This window comes from Tachyglossus aculeatus, chromosome X4, assembly GCF_015852505.1.
Source record: "Tachyglossus aculeatus isolate mTacAcu1 chromosome X4, mTacAcu1.pri, whole genome shotgun sequence".
NCBI lineage: Eukaryota > Metazoa > Chordata > Mammalia > Monotremata > Tachyglossidae > Tachyglossus > Tachyglossus aculeatus.
The window spans coordinates 49549545-49569011 of record NC_052098.1 but is presented as its reverse complement, the minus strand read 5'-3'; the positions used below and the strand labels follow the sequence as shown (position 1 = coordinate 49569011).

Sequence of the window (19467 nt, the reverse complement as noted above, 5' to 3'; positions counted from 1 at the left end):
GGGGGGGGGGGGGGGGGTCTGGCTAATTTCTGCAGCAGTATTGCTATTGCAAATGATATTCTGCCATCGTAGTGTACAGTTTTCCTTAAAATACCAGTTGGAGAAGCTATCCCTGACATTAAAGACCAACACCTTGTCCTGTTCTGCAGCCGTCTGTGGCGGAGGGGTGGAACCGATCCCTCTCCATAGACTACTTTGCTTGTCAGCGTGCTTTTACAGTGTAACATGCGCTTCCCTTTACAATCTTTGAATGTGAATTTCAGTAGCAGTGGCTCCACTGCAGCCTGGTGGAAATCACTAGCTGACGGAGTGATTTGCGCTCGGTCTTTCTGCGTTTGCGGATCTGCCAGGTAAGTAAACCTTCCTCGCCCTCGCCCCCTTCCCTTCCTTGCCCCGGACTTGCAAGGCAAGTAAGCCTTCCTGCCCCTCCCTTGCCCTGGATCTGCTAGGTAAGTAAACCCCTTCCAGCCTGCTTGAGCCTGTTGCAGCTTTCCTGATTCCTGACACCCCATTCTTGGTACTTTGTTCCCCCCACTCCCCGTATTCCTCCTCAAGCCCCCTCACCAGGCTGTCCCAGCCCTAGTAACCAGCTTAGCTTTTTTCTTTTTTAACTGAGCTGGTGTCACCCTACCCCAGTTCCCTTTCTCTGAATTTCAGCCCCTCTCTGCCCATACCCCCACATCCTGGCCAAAGTTTTGGGGGCACAAGGCTGGGCTGGAGCAGGAAGAGGGGTGATGGCCTTCTCTTCGCAGTCCTGGGAGCTGGTAGTGCAAGCCAGGGAAGGGAAAGGGAGGGGCTGTGGTGGCGGTGACTACGGTAAAAATAAATAAAAAAAACATTTTAAAGAAAATCCAGGCTGGTTATGGGTGCTGGGCCACTCTGACAGGAAGGGAGGAGGGTGATGAGGGAATCATTAATGGAGAGGGGAGTGGGCAATACACATTGTAGGAATTCTGATTTGGGAACGGGGTGCACATGTTGGGGAGAGGGTGCGTTGGTCTTCCTTACCTTGACAAGCAACACCCATCGCAGAGCATGTGCTGTGCCTTGCCCAACAGTGCAGCAAAAGTCTCTGTTGCAACTTCAGTTTTTATGTAAAGCCTCAGAAGTGGGTCACAGGACGTTTGTGAGATCAGGAAGGGTTTTGGGATAGGTCTTGCTCATTCCGATAAAGTCAGCATGATCTAGTGAAAAGAGCACGAGTTGGGAAGTCAGAAGACCTGGTGGGGGGGTCTAGCCTTGACTTTGCCATGTCACTTCATCTGTCTGGGATTCAATTTCTTCAACTGTAAAATGAGGATCACAATTCCTGACTTTCCCTGCCTCACTGAATCAATCAATCAATCGTATTTATTGAGCACTTACTGTGTACAGAGCACTGTACTAAGTGCTTGGGAAGTACAAGTTGGCAACATATAGAGACGGTCCCTACCCAACAGTGGGCTCACAGTCTAGAAGGGGGAGACAGAGAACAAAACAAAACATATTAACAAAATAAAATAAATAAGGTATGTACAATCCTTTGTGTTGTGAGGACGAAATGAGGTGTCACGTAAAAGCCCTTTGAAAAATAAAAGCACAAAATGAGTTGTGATTAATCCTAGTCCTGATACACATCCTGAGCCCTGACGATTTAATTTCTGATGAAATTGACATAATTTTGAAGGAAGAAAATAGGATGAGTTTTGGGTTTTTTATTGCCTGAGTATGCACAAGGCAAGTCTTGATGTGAAGTGTCAGCAGTATGGCAGCAGGGATTGTGTCTTTCTTCCCAGACTGAGCCCCCTCCTTCCTCTCCCCCTCGCCCCCCGCTCCATCCCCCATCTTACCTCCTTCCCTTCCCCACAGCACCTGTATATATGTATATATGTTTGTACATATTTATTACTCTATTTATTTTGCTTGTACATATCTATTCTATTTATTTTATTTTGTTAATATGTTTTGTTATGTTCTCTGTCTCCCCCTTCTAGACTGTGAGCCCACTGTTGGGTAGGGACTGTCTCTATATGTTGCCAACTTTTACTTCCCGAGTGTTTGGTACACTGCTTTGCACACAGTAAGCGCTCAATAAATATGGTTGATTGATTGATTGACAAAAAAATCATTAAGCAGCAATATACCACCAGTTAATGGTATATTGAGGGCTTACCGTGTGCAGAACACCGTACTAAAAATTAGGGAGATTCCAATGTAACAGAATTGGTAGACACATTTCCTGCCTTCAGGGAATTTACAGTCTAGAGGGGGAGATAGATTAAAATGAATTATGGACATGGACGTAATCGCTGTGGAGCTGAGGATGGGGTGAATGAAGGGTATCAATACAAGTGAAAGAGCAATGCAGAAGAGGGAGTAGTAGGGGAAATGAGGGCTTAGTCGGGGAAGGCCACTTAGAGGAGATGTACTTTTAATAAGACTTTGAAGTGGGGGAGATAGCTGTGCAGGGGGAGGGGTTTCAGGCCAAAGGCAGTCTATGGGCAAGGGGTTTGTGTGACTCTAGCCTAGTGCCCTGATAACAACTGTGGTATTTCTGGAGCACTTATGTGCCAAGCACTGTTCTAAGCACTAGGATAGATATGAGATAACCTGAAGCACAAAGTAAAGTGGACAGGGACAGTGTCCAACCCGATTTGCTTGTGTCTTCCCCAGCACTTAGTACGGCTCCTGGCATATAGTAAGCACTTAACAAATATTATTAGTAAGTGACTGGCCTAAGGTCACATAGCAGGGAAGTGGCAGAGCCAGGATTACAGCCCAAGTCCCGTGACATCCAGACCCATGCTCTTTCCTCTGGTCCGCACTGCTTCCCTGGGCTACGTAATTGATGGATGGCATTTCCGGTTTTTCTATCCGATTCTGCTGGGGGGAAGCTAAGGAGGCCTAATTAGGTGGCAGGCATCAGGACCCAGGCCTACAACCCCCATCCTCTTCTTTTCATCCATCAGACTGAATTGCAACACCAAGAACCTCTAGACCGTAAGCTTGTTGTAGGCAGGGAAGATGTCTGCCAACTCCGTTATATTGTACTCCCCAAGTGCTCAGTACAGTGCTCTACACACAACAGTGCCCAGTGCTTAGAACAGTGCCTGGCACATAGCGCTTAACAAACACCAGAATTACGAATAAATGCCACTGGTAGATTGAAGTACTAGTAGCCAATTCTGCTCTTCTTGGCAGGCTGAAGAATCAGCTACACAATTGCAAACCACAGGCAGTCATGTAGCAGCGTGGCTTAGTGGATCGAGCATGGGCCTGGGAATCAGAAGGACCTGGGTTCCAATCCTGGCTCTGCCATGTCTGCTGTGTGACCTTGGGGAAGTCACTTCACTTCTCTGGGCCTCACTTCATCTGTAAAAAAATGGGGATTACGAGTGTGAGCCCATTGCAGGACAGGGACTGTGTCCAACCTGACTAACTTGTACCTACACCAGTGCTTAGAACAGCACTTGGCACATAGTAATTGCTTAACCAGTACTCATTATGTTTGCCCTATGGCAACAGGGTCTGGGCACAGTTCTACCATAATGCCTCTGAGGCAATAGCAAGGCAAAGGAGAAATGTGTCCAGAGAGTGATTTTTTGGAAACATTAGAAAATTACAGGCTTGGAAAGGACCTCCAGAGACCATCCACTCTAAATGGTAAGATTGTTGTGGGCAGAGAACATATCTGCCAGCCCTGTTAGAGTGTACTCCTCCAAGCGCTTAGTACAGTGCTCTGCATGCAGTAAGTTCTCCATAAATACGATTGATTGATTGATCAAAACTATCCCTCCGCCTTCTGTGGTGAGCCCACAACAAGCTGCCTTGCTAGTGACTGTTTGTCTCCATCTGCAATCATTCTGGTATTGGATCCATAGAGTTGTCATGGTAAAAATGCAGAAGTGGTTTACCTTTGCCGCAGTAAACCTGAGTCTCCGCCCTCGGCTCTCTCCCATGCTGCTGCTGCTGCCCAGCACAGATGAGTACATTTCTAGTAAGAGAATAAGACTTAAATTAGAGTCCGATTTTGCTATTGTTATTTTGCTATCGAAAAGCAGCATTGCCTAGTGTAAAGAGCGTGGGCCTGGGAGTCAGAGGACTTGGGTTCTAATCCCGGTACCGTCACTTGTCTTCTGTGAGACCGTGGGCAAGTCGCTTCACTTCTCTGTGCCTGTTACCTCATTTATAAAATGGGGATTAAGACTGTGAGTCATCATCATCATCATCAATCGTATTTATTGAGCGCTTACTGTGTGCAGAGCACTGTACTAAGCGCTTGGGAAGTACAAATTGGCAACATATAGAGACAGTCCCTACCCAACAGTGGGCTCACAGTCTAAAAGGGGGAGGCAAAACCAAACATACTAACAAAATAAAATAAATAGAATAGATATGTACAAGTAAAATAAATAGAGTAATAAATATGTACAAACATATATACATATATACAGGTGCTGTGGGGAAGGGAAGGAGGTAAGATGGGGGGGATGGAGAGGGGGACAAGGGGGAGAGGAAGGAAGGGGCTCAGTCTGGGAAGGCCTCCTGGAGGAGGTGAGCTCTCAGAAGGGCCTTGAAGGGAGGAAGAGAGCTAACTTGGCGGATGGGCAAAGAGAGGAGTCCCACGTGGTACATTGGTTGTGTCCAACCTGATTAGCTTGTACTTACCCCAGCGCTTAGTACAGTGCCTGGCACATATTAATGCTTAACAAACCCCATTAAAAATTATGATCGCAGGGAATGTGTCTGTTTATTGTTCTGTTGTGCTCTCCCAAGCGCTTAGTCCAGGGCTCTGCACATAGTAAGCGCTCAGTAAATGCGATTGAAAGGACGAATGAATATTGTTATTCTATACATGACGACGGCATAAGACAAGACGAGAATACAAAATTACTCTTCAGTATTGGACTAAATGCAGTTTATTGGAAAAAAAATTTGTACAGTAGCAATTGCCAAAGGATCCAGGAGGTGGCAGTATCTCCCCTTACACCCGAGGCAGACTGGCTGTTGATGCTCTCTAATTGCTTAGCCATGATGCAGTTTGCTGTACAAGGCGCTTTCGTTGGAAAGTTCTCAAACCCCTGTACAAGTACCATGCGGGCACAGCAAGTATTCCCCTACCCAGGGAGAAGCAGCATGGTGTAGTGGATAGAGCACAGGCCTGGAAGCCAGAAGGTCATGGATTCTAACCCCGGCTACACCACTTGTCTGCTGGGCTGTGCCACCTCCCTGGGCCTTGATAACCTCATCTGTAAAATGGGGTTTGAGCCCGGGAGCCCCACGTGGGATAGGGACTGTGTCCAACCCGATTTGCTTGTATCCACCCCAGTGCTGAGTATAGAGCCTGACACATAGTAAGTGCTTAACAAATACTACTATTATTATTGTTGTTCTGTGAGAATTCTCCGGTATGTTCCTGGAAATGGAAGCTCTGAGTTAGCTCACAGTTCTTCAGATTTTTATCTTTTTACCCCTTCCTCGTGGGTGGGTGTGTGTGTAGTGGGGGAAGAGATGGAAGAGAAGGGAAAGGTCAGGGCATCCATATACTCCCACCTGTCTCCCCCCCATCCCCACCCCCACATGAAGAAGGGGAACCAAGATGAAGAAACCAGACACATCCTAGAAATAATTTTTTTCCCTTCAAGAAAATTACTGGCTCTGTCCCTTACTGGGTGGAAACATGAGATGTATCCAAGTTGTATGAATTGCTTGCTGTGTGACCTTGGTCAAGTCACTTAGCTTCTCTGTGCCTTAGTTTCCTCATTTGTAAAGTGAGGATTCAATACTTGAACTGTGAGCCCCATATGGGACAGGGACGGTCAACTTCAGAAACTTGTATCTACCTCAGCACTTAAAACAGTGCTTGATACATAGGAAGCACTTAACAAATACCATAAAAAACCCCTCAACAATGCCACAGTAGCCTAAGACCTTGAGTCATCTCTCAACTCTCCTGGCTCACGTGATTAGACCTCTTGACATAAAAGTGGATGCATGCCTAAAAACCAGAGGATCGAATCAGCTTTGCACTCCCCTCCCTGCATATAGCTGCTGGCAGAATTGGAAATAATTTGCTTGGGGAAACTCTACTGACTCATTTGCAAACTGTTAGGACTGATTTTTCACCCTATCTCAGTGTGTTCCACTCCCCCTCACCGATCCCTGGCCCATTTCTATCACGGTGGATACAGTAATACGGCTTATGCTTCACCATCAGTTACTACTTATTGAGCACCCATTGGCTCAATAATTTTTAATGATTTTTGTTAAACGCTTACTATATGCTAGGCACTATACTAAGCGCTGGGGTAGATGAGATTTTGACATCTGGATTCTTCCTTCATCGAATTGTTTTGGAGGCCTCCTCGTACACAGACACCTAGCTGACCTTATAAGTGGCATTTTTTAAGTGCTTACTATGTGCCAGACACTGAACTAAATGCTGGGGTAGATCCAAGGTAATTGGGTTGGACACAGTCCCAGTCCTGCATGGGGCTCGCAGCCTTAATCCCCATTTTACAGATGAGGTAACTGAGTCCAGAGAAGTGAAGTGATTTGCCCAAGGTCACACAGCAGACAAGTGGAGGAGCTGTGATTAGAACCCAGGTCCTTCTGACTCCCAGACCTGTACTCTAACCATTATGCCACACGGCTTACTTTAGCAATCAAAGACTTCACTACCGAGGGTCAGATTGATCCACGCCTCTGTGACTGTGGTTGAGCAACCATCCCTCCGTTCCTGTAGCCATGAAAAAGCAACGTAAGCTCGTTGTGGGCAGAGACCATGTCTTCCAACTTTGCTGTACTGTACTCTCTCAAGTGCTTAGTACAGTGCTCTACGCATAGTTAGCGCTCAATAAATACCTTTGAAAGCAATGGGTACCTTGCTTCTCAGGCCCCTTACCACTCAGGGTGAGCATCTCCAACTCAAGCTACTCGGACATGAAGAGTGCTGCAGATTGCACTGCTGTTCCTTTCTCAGAAGGAGACAGGAACAGGTTGGAGAGGGGAAATCAATCAATCAATCGTATTTATTGAGCGCTTACTATGTGCAGAGCACTGTACTAAGCGCTTGCACTGTACTAAGTGCTAAGAGGGGAAAGATACCTTACTTCCTCTGGACCATGAGCGCATTGTGCGTAGGGAATGTTTCCGCTAATTCTGTTATATTGTACTCTCGCCAGTGCTTAGCACGGTGCCCTGCACATAGTAAGCACTCAATAAACACTACTGATGGATGGATTCCCAGTAGGATTTGTACTTGAGTTGTTTTTGCCATAGTGGTGGTGGTAATAATAAGAATTATGGTACTTGTTAAGCACTTACTAGGTGCCAAGCACTGTTCTAAGCATTGGGGTAGATACAAGTTAATCAGGTTGGACACAGTCCCCGTCCCACATGGGGCTCACGCTCTTATCCCCATTTTACAGATGAGGTAACTGAGGCCCAGAGAAGTGAAGTGATTTGCCCAAGATCCCACAGCAGACATGTGGCAGAGTCAGGATTAGAACCCAGGTCCTTCTGACTCCCAGGCCCACACTCTATCCACTAAGCTACGCTGCTGGTAGATTTCACAGAGGCCTCCACACTCTTTTCAGCCAGGGCTCCCCGGCTCAGAGGCATATATTGTAAGATAGCCGGCGGGGGATAGTGGATGCAGTCTGCGATTATGGTCACGAATGGTTCCAAAAGACCTATTTAGTTGTAGAGATTGCTTTCTCCCCACCTGTTTCTTAATCCATTATTGCGTATAATGTTCTACATGGCCTCAGTCAAAAATCTGTGAAGGAAGGAAACCAGAACGTTTCCAGAGAGTAGCATTTCCCTTTCTGCCAGCAGGGCAAAACATCCCCTCTGAGGTTTCAAACTTCACTTGAGGGCATCATTCCTTTCATATTTTCTTTTCACTTTCACTTTACAGTGTTTCCCTGGAAAGATTTTTGGAGGTGAAAAACCTCTTGTAAGATTCCTTCGAAGGGCCGGGAAGAAAACCTCACCTGTATACTTTGCATTTAATAATAACAACTGTGGGTTTTCTTAAGGGCGTATTACGTGTGAAGCACTGTATTAAGCTCCAGGAGAGCTAAAACATAAGCAGATTGGACACGGAACTTAGACAATGCAGTAATCCGACACCGCTGTAAGATGGGAAGCATGTTTAAGTTTCAGACCAAAAACAAAAAGGAGAACTGAAACCTAAAAATAAAAAGCATAAAACCCTGAAGTAGGGAGTAAAGTGAAGAAAATAGATTGTAGTGCAGGAAATAAAGGAAAGTGACGTGTTCGCACAAATGTCAGAGTTTGCAGGATGGCTGAAAAGCTGTTGCTGATGGGGAGGAACTAAGGGAACCCCTCTGCCCAAGAGTGACAGAAGCAAAGAAAGAGGAATCTGACATAGTGAATTCGTTTTTTCCCAGGCTGCAGAGGTGTGCCAAATCCTTTTAGCATCTTGGGTCTCTCTGTACCACTTTTTCCTAAGGATGGAAAATTTGTGATACTTGCAAATGAGCAGGAATAAGAAGGGGGTAAAATCCACCATTTGGGCAGGCTATTTTTATTGAAAAAATTGTGCCATAAGCTAATCAGGTTCTATCCAACCTTCAGGGCAAATATGATGCTAACACAGAGGCTTCAAAGTTAGCTTGAAGGAACATCTCTATAATTGGTATCATACACTTTTCTGTTTTGACCTTTTATGCCATTATTTATTATGCTCTTATTTTTGTTTTTATATTTCAAATTTTACGAATGTCAATTTTTATTGTTGATATATTTCTATTTAAAATAAATGGTATATCTTTACAGTTTTCTATGGTCTAGGAAAAAAATTCCATTTCATTCTGGCTTCATTTTAATATGTTTCTCAAATTTCCATGTAATATTTCCATCTCTGAAAGTTTGACTTTTTCCCCCTCTCGTAACTTCTTGGACCTTGCAAGTTAACCACAAGTTTCCAGTTTTGGTGTACATATCCTAGCCAGCTCTCAAATAGGATTTCAAGAGCTTCTAATAATTAATAATAATGTCCACACTGGACACATTTTTAGTTTTTTAATGGTATTAAGAGCGTACTTTGTACCAAGCACAGTACTAAACATTGTGGTAAATACAAGATTATCAGGTTGAACACAGTCCATTTCCCACATGGAGCTCACAGCCTTAATCCCCATTTTAGAGATGAGGTAACTGAGGCACAGAGAAGTTAAGTAACTGGCCAAAGGTCACACAGCCAACAAGTGACAGAACCGGGTTTAAGAATCCAGGTCCTCTGACTCCGGGTATTGGGCTCTGTCCACTAGGCCACGACGCTTCTCGGCAAATGCTACACACTCTCCATTGGTGACTTAAAGGCAAGCCAGAGAATGCTGTTCAATCCAAGATGCAAAGATAGACAGAAAGCTGAATTGAGAGAGCTAGGATATCTTTTGGGAAGGACAGAGCATGGTGTCAACATAGCAACGAGAATTTGACCAAATGGACAGCTGATCAAAGAAGTGTAAGCTCCAACTTTCAGCGGCAAATCTGGAGAAGGGAATGTAAGAGTGTAGGAAATGCAAGCAGTTGCTCTGGTGAGCTGAAATGAGATAATGGTAAGCTGGGTGGATGGAAGAAATTGTTGTAAAGACACAAAGAAACAAAACCCCTTAAGATGTGGCAGGAGCTGGATACAGCTGAGATGCAAGATCCAAATTCGGGTCATCCCGTCCCAGAGACAATCATGAACCCCGAAGCTGTGGACACTTTGGGACACAAAGAGGGAGAACTGCAAAAAGCGCCAGATGCTGTAGCGTGAGGTGGATGATTAGGCTGGACATCTGGATTTCCACCAGCAGTGGTCTGCAGGGCAAGCACGGAAGCTGAGGAAACAGACTGTGGAGGCGATCCAGGGCTGCAGGCAGGTGGTACAAGGTTGACGGAGAGACAGGGGAGCAAGAGGATTGAGTTCAGTGGGAAAGTCATAATTCGGAGCATGGTTTCTGCGTCAAGAGAAGGTAGGTTGGGTATAGAGACCAAGTGAGGCATGAAAACTTTTGAAAATTGGAGGTCTAGAAATCAGAGATCTCCCCGGGTGGAGACGCCCCTCTCAAAGGTCACCAATGACCTTATACTTGCCAAAACCAATGGCTCCTACTCTATCCTAATCCTCCTCGACCTCTCAGCTGCCTTTGACACAGTCGACCACCCCCTTCTCCTCAACACACTATCCAACCTTGGCTTCACGGACTCTGTCCTTTCCTGGTTCTCTTCTTATCTCTCCGGCCGTTCATTCTCAGTCTCTTTTGTGGGCTCCTCCTCCCCCTCACATCCCCTAACTGTAGGGGTTCCTCAAGGGTCAGTTCTTGGTCCCCTTCTGTTCTCTATCTACACTCACTCCCGTGGTGAACTCATTCACTCCCACGACTTCAACTATCATCTCTACGCTGATGACACCCAAATCTACATCTCTGCCCCTGCTCTCTCTCCCTCCCTGCAGGCTCGTGTCTCCTCCTGCCTTCAAGACATCTTCATCTGGATGTCTGCCTGCCATCTAAAACTCAATATGTCCAAGAATGAACTCCTTATCTTCCCTCCCAAACCCTGCCATCTTCCTGACTTTCCCATCACTGTTGATGGCACTACCATCCGTCCTGTCTCACAAGCCCGCAACCTTGGTGTCATCCTTGACTCCACTCTCTTGTTCACCCCTCACAACCAATCTGTCACCAAAAACAGCCGCTCTCACCTCTGCAACATCGCCAAGATCCGCCCTTTCCTCTCCATCCAAACCGCTACCTTACTGGTTCAATCTCTCATCCTATCCCTACTGGATTACTGCATCAGCCTCCTCTCTGATTTCCCACCCTCCTGTCTCTCCCCACTTCAATCTATACTTCACGCTGCTGCCCGGATCATCTTCGTGCAGAAACATTCTGGGCATGTTACTCCCCTCCTCAAAAATCTCCAGTGGCTACCAATCAACCTACATATCAGGTAAAAACTCCTCACCCTCGGCTTCAAGGCTGTCCATCACCTCACCCCCTCCTACCTCACCTCCCTTCTTTCCTTCTACAGCCCAGCCTGCACCCTCCGCTCCTCTGCCGCTAACCTTCTCACTGTGCCTCTTTCTCGCCTGTCCCACCGTCGACCCCCGGCCCACATCCTCCCCCTGGCCTGGAATGTACTCCCTCCGCACATCCGCCAAGCTAGCTCTCTTCCTCCCTTCAAAGCCCTACTGAGAGCTCACCTTCTCCAGGAGGCCTTCCCAGACTGAGCCCCCTCCTCTCCCCCTCCCCATCCCCCCACCCTACCTCCTTCCCCTCCCCAAAGCACCTGTATATATGTTTGTACAGATTTGTTACTCTATTTATTTTACTTGTACATATTTACTATTCTATTTACTTTATTTTGTTAATATGTTTTGTTTTCTTGTCTGTCTCCCCCTTCTAGACTGTGAGCCCGCTGTTGGGTAGGGACCATCTCTATATGTTGCCAACTTGTACTTCCCAAGCGCTTAGTACAGTGCTCTGCACACAGTAAGTGCTCAATAAATACAATTGAATGAATGAATGAATGAAAGTGAAGAGGTTGTGTTCAGAGAGTGAAGTTTCAGAGCTGGTGAGGGTAGAGATCGTCCAGTGACTAGAGATGATGAGATTGAGTGTGTGCCCACGTAGGAGGAGCGTGGCTTAGTGGAAGGAGCATGGGCTTGGGAGTCAGAGGTCATGGGTTCTAATCGCGGTTCTGCCAATTATCAGCTGTGTGACTTTCGGCAAGTCACTTCACTTCTCTGTGCCTCAGTTACCTCATCTGTAGAATGGGGATTAAGACTGTGAGCCCCACATGGGGCAACCTGATTACCTTGCATCTACCCCAGTGCTTAGAACAGTGCTTGGCACATAGTAAGCGCTTAACAAATACCATCATTATTAGGCGAGTCGGTGAGGTGGATCAGAGTGGGAAGTTGTGGCCGTTATGAAGTGAGGGGAAGCAGTCAGTGGGATGGTCAGCGGGAACATCCACATGGATGCAGAAGTCCCCGAGGATCAGAGATGAGACGGAGAAAGAGAAGGAACATCAGAAAAGGATAAAAGTCATTCAGAAAATGGAGCCAGATGGAAACAAAATATTTACTAGGACCATGTTATATTGCAAAAATAGACAATTTATTTTGAAGAAATATACAAATACTATGAAGCAAAAAATTTGACAGTTATATAAATAAATAAATAGTGTATAAAATACAAGAACAATGTTATAATAAATAATAGTATAAATAGTTTACATTGAAGACTGCCTGAGACAAATTGGACTAATATCCTTCAAGGCCAGCTTTGGAATCTCCCTATCAGTATCATATACTCTCTGAAGGTTGGACAGAATCAGGTTGGTCAATGGTATTTTGTTTTGAAGAAAAATTGACTGACTGAACGGTGAATTTCCCCATTTTTTTTCTCCAGCTGATTGGGAAGTATTTGCAACCTTCCACCAAATGGAAAATGTATTGATAGAGATAGAAAGTGTACCTATCCGGAAATGAATCTAGATTCCTCCGAGTGAATTTATCCATCCTTAGTTCTGGAGCATTCCCATGAACTGGAAGATGCACCTCCGGATTTGCGCTCGGACAATCTCCCAGGCACAGCTGCTGTATTCCTTGTCCCTCAGGTAGAGACTTATGCTTCTGAAGTAACTCTTCAGGCGCAGTCGAAAAATGCCACTCCCCACGGAGGTCTGTTTCGGATACGTGTCTTCCTCCAAGCACACCTCCAGCTCTTCCAGCTGCTGATGAAGTCCATGGAGGAAATTCTCGACCTTGGCCTGGTCCCAACCAGTTTGGGAAAGATCTTGGCTGAAGATGGTGAAGATCTGCTGGAGCAGCTCATGGACGGCCACCGCCCGATTCCCCTCCTTGCGCAGTCCGGCTTCGACTACCTCTCGTGGGAATTGGAAGTCCTTCCTGTGCTCCAGACAGGAGAGAAGAGATCTTCCCTGCATTCCATCCAGCCGCTTTAAGCTCTGCTCCATGTCGGCTGTGTGAAGGAGGCTACAGCTCAGAGAGACAGTGGAGGTGGAGAAGAGCAGCACAAGGGCAATTTGTACCAAACCCGTGCTGGCCATGATGAAGCGTTCTGCTGCTGCCTGTCCAGCTGTGATGCTGATGTTGTGAGGCCGTTGTTTCTCTGAGTATCTTTCTTCTCTGGGTCTCTATTAAATGCTGGGGAGATGATCTGGGAATTTTTCAATTTTCCCTACCCAATGTGTGCTCCATTCCACTTTTGACTTTCCCTCTCTTTTGGGGTTACTTTCTGGGTTGCTCAATCAAGGAAGAAAGAAATTGGAAAAGAAAAGTGTCTAATGGCAGAGGATTTCAGGAACCCAGGACTCATCTTCTCAGGTGCCTGGTTTTCCTGGATAAAACTGACCCTAATTTCCAAAACATAGCCTCCGATTCCCACAAAGTGTCTTTGACTCAAGAAAAATATTAGGAGAATTTTCAGCAATGCCATCCAGTCAGGTAATCATATTTGTTGAGCACTTACTGTGTGCAGAGCACTCTACTAAGTCCTTGGGAGAGTACAATCTCACAGTAACCCATTCCCTGCCCACAACAAGCTTACAGCCTAGAGGAAAGGTAAGCTCAATGGATGTTTAAAATTGAAAAGGGCTCTTAAATGCAACTCCTACTGAGAATTGCAAACAAATCTGGATCAATCCCCAGCTGGGATTTGTGGGAGTTACTGTCACCCCAAGCGTTCAACAAATAATGGAACATCTAGAGCTTAAGATGAGATGTGGGATACATGCACTTTCCATTAAAAATACAATGAAAAAAATCTGGGCAAACAAGGGTTGATAATTCATTTCTCTAACACGATTTTGAATATTAGAATTAAGTTCTTCAGAACATAAGAATCTACACACTCACATCGAAGAGTACTTTATTCAGGTCTGATTATGAAGAAAACACCTGTCTTATTTTGCGACACTAAACTGTTACGGGTCTGTCCAGGGAGCATCTCTTAGGGAATCTTCTTTATTCTTTGGGAGCAACATTAGGAAATATTAATTTTGTTATTGCTGACAAAGCAGAAAGTAACCCAAAAAACGGAAATCAAAAAGTGTAAAAGAAAAAGGATAGTAAAGACAAGAGGGAAATGCCCAGTTCCTCTCCCACAGTATTTAACAGGGACTCAGGGAAGAAAGCTACTCAGGGAACCGGCTGGTTTGCAACATCCAACATCGCAATTGGGCAGGCAGCAGCAGAACCCTTCATCATGGCCAACCTGGGTTTGGTACAAATTGCCCTTGCGCTGCTCTTCTCCACCTCCACTGTCTCTCTCGGCTGTCGCCTGCTTCAGACTGCCGACGTGGAGCAGAGCCTAAATCGGCTGGACAGGATGGAGGGAAAATCTCTTCTGTCCTGTCTGAAGCACAGGAAGGACTTCCAGTTCCCACGAGAGGTAGTCGAAGCCGGATTGCTCCAGAAGGAGAATCGGGCGGTAGCCGTCCATGAGCTGCTCCAGCAGATCTTCACCATCTTCAGCCAAAATCTGTCCCAGACCGGTTGGGACCAGACCGAGGTTGAGAATTTCCTTCACGGACTCCATCGGCAGCTGGAAAAACTGGAGGTTTGCATGGAGGAAGACACGGATTCGAGACAGGCCTCCAAGGGGAGCGACGTTCTACGACTGCGCCTGAAGAGTTACTTCAGAGGCATAAGTCTCTACCTGAGGGACAAAGAATACAGCAGCTGCGCCTGGGAGATCGTCCGGGTGGAAGTCCGAAGGTGCATCTTCCAGCTCGCGCAAACTCTCAGGAACTAGGGATGGATAAATTTATATGGAGGAATCTTGATTTGTTGCCGGACAGGAATGGCTACCATCTCTGGACTACTTTTTCCTACAGGTGGAAAAATAGTGAATACTTCTAAATGAGCGGGAATAAGTAGTGGGGGGAACCCATCATTCAGGCAGGCTATATTTATTGAAAAAAAAATGTGCCATAAGCTAATCAGATTTTGTGCCACCTTCAGAGCAAGCAAGATGCTAACACGGGGACTTAGAAATATCCTTGAAGGAAGAGCTCTACATTTGTTATCATGGACTTTTCTATTTTGACTATTTAACCCATTATTTATTATGTCTTTTATTTATATTTTTGTATTCTTTGAAATTTTATGAATGTCTTTTTATATTTGATAATATTTATATTTTACTTAAAATAAACAGTCTATCTTTTTAATATTCTACGGTCTTGGTAAAAATTCCATTTCATTCTGGCTTCATTTCATATTTATTCCAAATGCCTGCTCATCTATACAGTTTCAGAATGTTATTGTGAAGGTCCCCATTCTTTTGGATTGTGTTTATGAATGTGACTGTTAAATCCAGTCCACCTCTCTGACAAATGGCCATACAAATGGTGGAATTTGCAGGGAGGTGGAGAAGCTGTTGCTGATGGAGAGGGGGTAAAGGACTCACCCAGCCCAGGAGTGACAGCAGCAAAGAAAGAGGAATTTGACAGAAGGAACCTGTTAAGTGTGAATGTCTGGTGAAAATTTGGGCTAACCTTTCTCAGGCTGCAGAGTTATGCCAAGATGGTTCCACGATGGCTTGGTAGACTTTGCTCTACGAAATGTTATGCGAGCATAATCATTCGGGATGACCCCATTAAACGGTGCTTAATGGAATCGTCTGACGGGCTCGCTCCGAACTTTAAATAACAAGGTTGCCCTCTTGCCCTCTTACCTCCACCCCTATCTTGCCTCCAGTGTGAAACCGATCCTCCAGGGTCCAGGCCTGTCTCACAAACAACCCAGCCTCCATCTCACCCCAATCGGGCAGAGTCGAAACACGTTCCTCTTCCTGGGACCTGGGTCATCGAGCTCCAGGGTCCCATGAGTCTTCCCAGGACCAGGGAGCGGGTATCAGCAACAGCTTCTCAGCTTCCCTGCAGGGTCTGACACCTGTACGGCCATTGGTCAGAGAGGTGTACAAACACATCACTTCACCTATTTTCCTTATGTCACCCCAACCTTGGTGATTCTCTGTGTTTCACTTTTAGGTTTCTCTTCCCATTCTTTCATTGGAGATGAATTCAAACTTCCTTCCTCTCCCAACGTAGTGATTTCTATATTGCCCAAGTTCCATAATAAGCCAAAAATGCGTGAGATTTTCTTCCCGGACCTCGGACGGCTCTACTTGGAATTTTTTCCAAGGAAGCTGCTGAGGAAGAAATTATGTTGAACTGAAAAGTGCACTGGGGAGATGGGGTGGGGTGGGGTGGGGTGGGGGAGGCGGATTGATGCGGTGTTTGGGGAGGGCAGATGCAGAGACACAAGGATTGGGCAAGGCAGATTCGGCCTCAAGGAAAAAAAGGAAAATGTTCCACGAGCCTCAGTGGGTGAAGTGGAAGGTGACCTTTAAAGAGCAGAGAGGATGAGGTGCCAATACATAGCTGGGTGACAGGGGCAAGAAAAATGTTGTGGCACCACATACTGGCTTCCCATTTGATGACCAGGCAAACCCACTCTCACCCTGCTTTGTGCCAGCCCCTCAGCCTCTCTAGCCCAACCTGCCCCCTCTTCTCTCTGCTCTTGAAAACTTCCCTTCCACTTCTCCCACTGTGGCTTTTAGAACACTCCCCCCCGATTTCCTTGAAGCTGAAGCTGCCTTGTCCGATCCTTTTGTCCCTGCATCTGCTCTTCCCAGTTGCTAGTTCAATCTGCCCTCCACCCCCTCCCCTTCCTTACACCCCAGTGCCTTACCCCAATCTTGTCTAACTCGCCGCCACCCCCTCGCCCATGTCCTCCCTCTATCTTGGAACTCCCTCCCTTCTCAAATTTAACAGACAATTACTCTCCTCCACCTTCAAAGTTTTATTGAAGGCCCATCTCCTCCAGGAGGCCTTCCTTAAGCCCCCCTTTCCTCTTTTCCCACTCCTTTCTGCATCACCCATACCTTCTCCCTTTATTCATCCCCCCTCCCAGCTGCACAGCCCTTTTGTGCATATCCATCATTTATTTATTTGTGTTAATGTCTCCCCTTCTAGACTGTAAGCTCATTGTAGGTAAGGAATGTGTTTGTTTCTTGTTATATTGTACTTTCCCAAGCGCTTAGTACAGTGCTCTGCACACAGTAAGCACTCAGTGAATTACAAGTTAATGAATGAACTTTCAGTTCAACACAATTTCTTCCTCCGCAGCTTCCTGTAGCACCCCAACCCCAGAAGATATTAAAGAAGGAAAAAATTCCAAGTAGAGCCGTCCGAGGTCCGGGAAGAAAACCTCACTCATTTTTGGCTTATTATGGAACTTGGGCAATATAGAAATCACTACGTTGGGAGAGGAAGGAAGTTTGAATTCATCTCCAATGAAAGAATGGGAAGAGAAACCTAAAAGTGAAACACAGAGAATCACCAAGGTTGGGGTGACATAAGGAAAATAGGTGAAGTGATGTGTTTGTACACCTCTCTGACCAATGGCCGTACAGGTGTCAGACCCTGCAGGGAAGCTGAGAAGCTGTTGCTGATACCCGCTCCCTGGTCCTGGGAAGACTCGTGGGACCCTGGAGCTCGATGACCCAGGTCCCAGGAAGAGGAACGTGTTTCGACTCTGCCCGATTGGGGTGAGATGGAGACTGGGTTGTTTGTGAGACAGGCCGGGACCCTGGAGGATCGGTTTCACACTGGAGGCAAGATAGGGGTGGAGGTAAGAGGGCAAGAGGGCAACCTTGTTATTTAAAGTTCGGAGCGAGCCCGTCAGACGATTCCATTAAGCACCGTTTAATGGGGTCATCCCGAATGATTATGCTCGCATAACATTTCGTAGAGCAAAGTCTACCAAGCCATCGTGGAACCATCTTGGCATAACTCTGCAGCCTGAGAAAGGTTAGCCCAAATTTTCACCAGACATTCACACTTAACAGGTTCCTTCTGTCAAATTCCTCTTTCTTTGCTGCTGTCACTCCTGGGCTGGGTGAGTCCTTTACCCCCTCTCCATCAGCAACAGCTTCTCCACCTCCCTGCAAATTCCACCATTTGTATGGCCATTTGTCAGAGAGGTGGACTGGATTTAACAGTCACATTCATAAACACAATCCAAAAGAATGGGGACCTTCACAATAACATTCTGAAACTGTATAGATGAGCAGGCATTTGGAATAAATATGAAATGAAGCCAGAATGAAATGGAATTTTTACCAAGACCGTAGAATATTAAAAAGATAGACTGTTTATTTTAAGTAAAATATAAATATTATCAAATATAAAAAGACATTCATAAAATTTCAAAGAATACAAAAATATAAATAAAAGACATAATAAATAATGGGTTAAATAGTCAAAATAGAAAAGTCCATGATAACAAATGTAGAGCTCTTCCTTCAAGGATATTTCTAAGTCCCCGTGTTAGCATCTTGCTTGCTCTGAAGGTGGCACAAAATCTGATTAGCTTATGGCACATTTTTTTTTCAATAAATATAGCCTGCCTGAATGATGGGTTCCCCCCACTACTTATTCCCGCTCATTTAGAAGTATTCACTATTTTTCCACCTGTAGGAAAAAGTAGTCCAGAGATGGTAGCCATTCCTGTCCGGCAACAAATCAAGATTCCTCCATATAAATTTATCCATCCCTAGTTCCTGAGAGTTTGCGCGAGCTGGAAGATGCACCTTCGGACTTCCACCCGGACGATCTCCCAGGCGCAGCTGCTGTATTCTTTGTCCCTCAGGTAGAGACTTATGCCTCTGAAGTAACTCTTCAGGCGCAGTCGTAGAACGTCGCTCCCCTTGGAGGCCTGTCTCGAATCCGTGTCTTCCTCCATGCAAACCTCCAGTTTTTCCAGCTGCCGATGGAGTCCGTGAAGGAAATTCTCAACCTCGGTCTGGTCCCAACCGGTCTGGGACAGATTTTGGCTGAAGATGGTGAAGATCTGCTGGAGCAGCTCATGGACGGCTACCGCCCGATTCTCCTTCTGGAGCAATCCGGCTTCGACTACCTCTCGTGGGAACTGGAAGTCCTTCCTGTGCTTCAGACAGGACAGAAGAGATTTTCCCTCCATCCTGTCCAGCCGATTTAGGCTCTGCTCCACGTCGGCAGTCTGAAGCAGGCGACAGCCGAGAGAGACAGTGGAGGTGGAGAAGAGCAGTGCAAGGGCAATTTGTACCAAACCCAGGTTGGCCATGATGAAGGGTTCTGCTGCTGCCTGCCCAATTGCGATGTTGGATGTTGCAAACCAGCCGGTTCCCTGAGTAGCTTTCTTCCCTGAGTCCCTGTTAAATACTGTGGGAGAGGAACTGGGCATTTCCCTCTTGTCTTTACTATCCTTTTTCTTTTACACTTTTTGATTTCCGTTTTTTGGGTTACTTTCTGCTTTGTCAGCAATAACAAAATTAATATTTCCTAATGTTGCTCCCAAAGAATAAAGAAGATTCCCTAAGAGATGCTCCCTGGACAGACCCGTAACAGTTTAGTGTCGCAAAATAAGACAGGTGTTTTCTTCATAATCAG

At 45.9% G+C, this 19467-nt stretch overlaps 3 protein-coding genes across 3 annotated transcripts; 1 reads left to right on the top strand and 2 right to left on the bottom strand.

Annotated features, from left to right (window-relative positions):
* Window positions 1-12528: 12528 nt before the first annotated feature.
* On the bottom strand, window positions 12529-13166 carry LOC119947800 (interferon alpha-2-like). Its single transcript, XM_038769381.1, has one exon. It carries the CDS (start codon window positions 13075-13077, stop codon window positions 12529-12531), a length of 549 nt encoding a protein of 182 aa, XP_038625309.1. The 5' UTR covers window positions 13078-13166.
* A 948-nt stretch (window positions 13167-14114) lies between these two features.
* LOC119947822 (interferon alpha-13-like) lies at window positions 14115-14783 on the top strand. Its single transcript, XM_038769433.1, has one exon. The coding sequence runs from the start codon at window positions 14115-14117 to the stop codon at window positions 14781-14783; it is 669 nt and encodes a 222-aa protein (XP_038625361.1).
* A 3809-nt stretch (window positions 14784-18592) lies between these two features.
* On the bottom strand, window positions 18593-19261 carry LOC119948164 (interferon alpha-13-like). The gene has a single exon (XM_038770094.1). The coding sequence runs from the start codon at window positions 19259-19261 to the stop codon at window positions 18593-18595; it is 669 nt and encodes a 222-aa protein (XP_038626022.1).
* Between the last annotated feature and the right edge of the window lie 206 nt (window positions 19262-19467).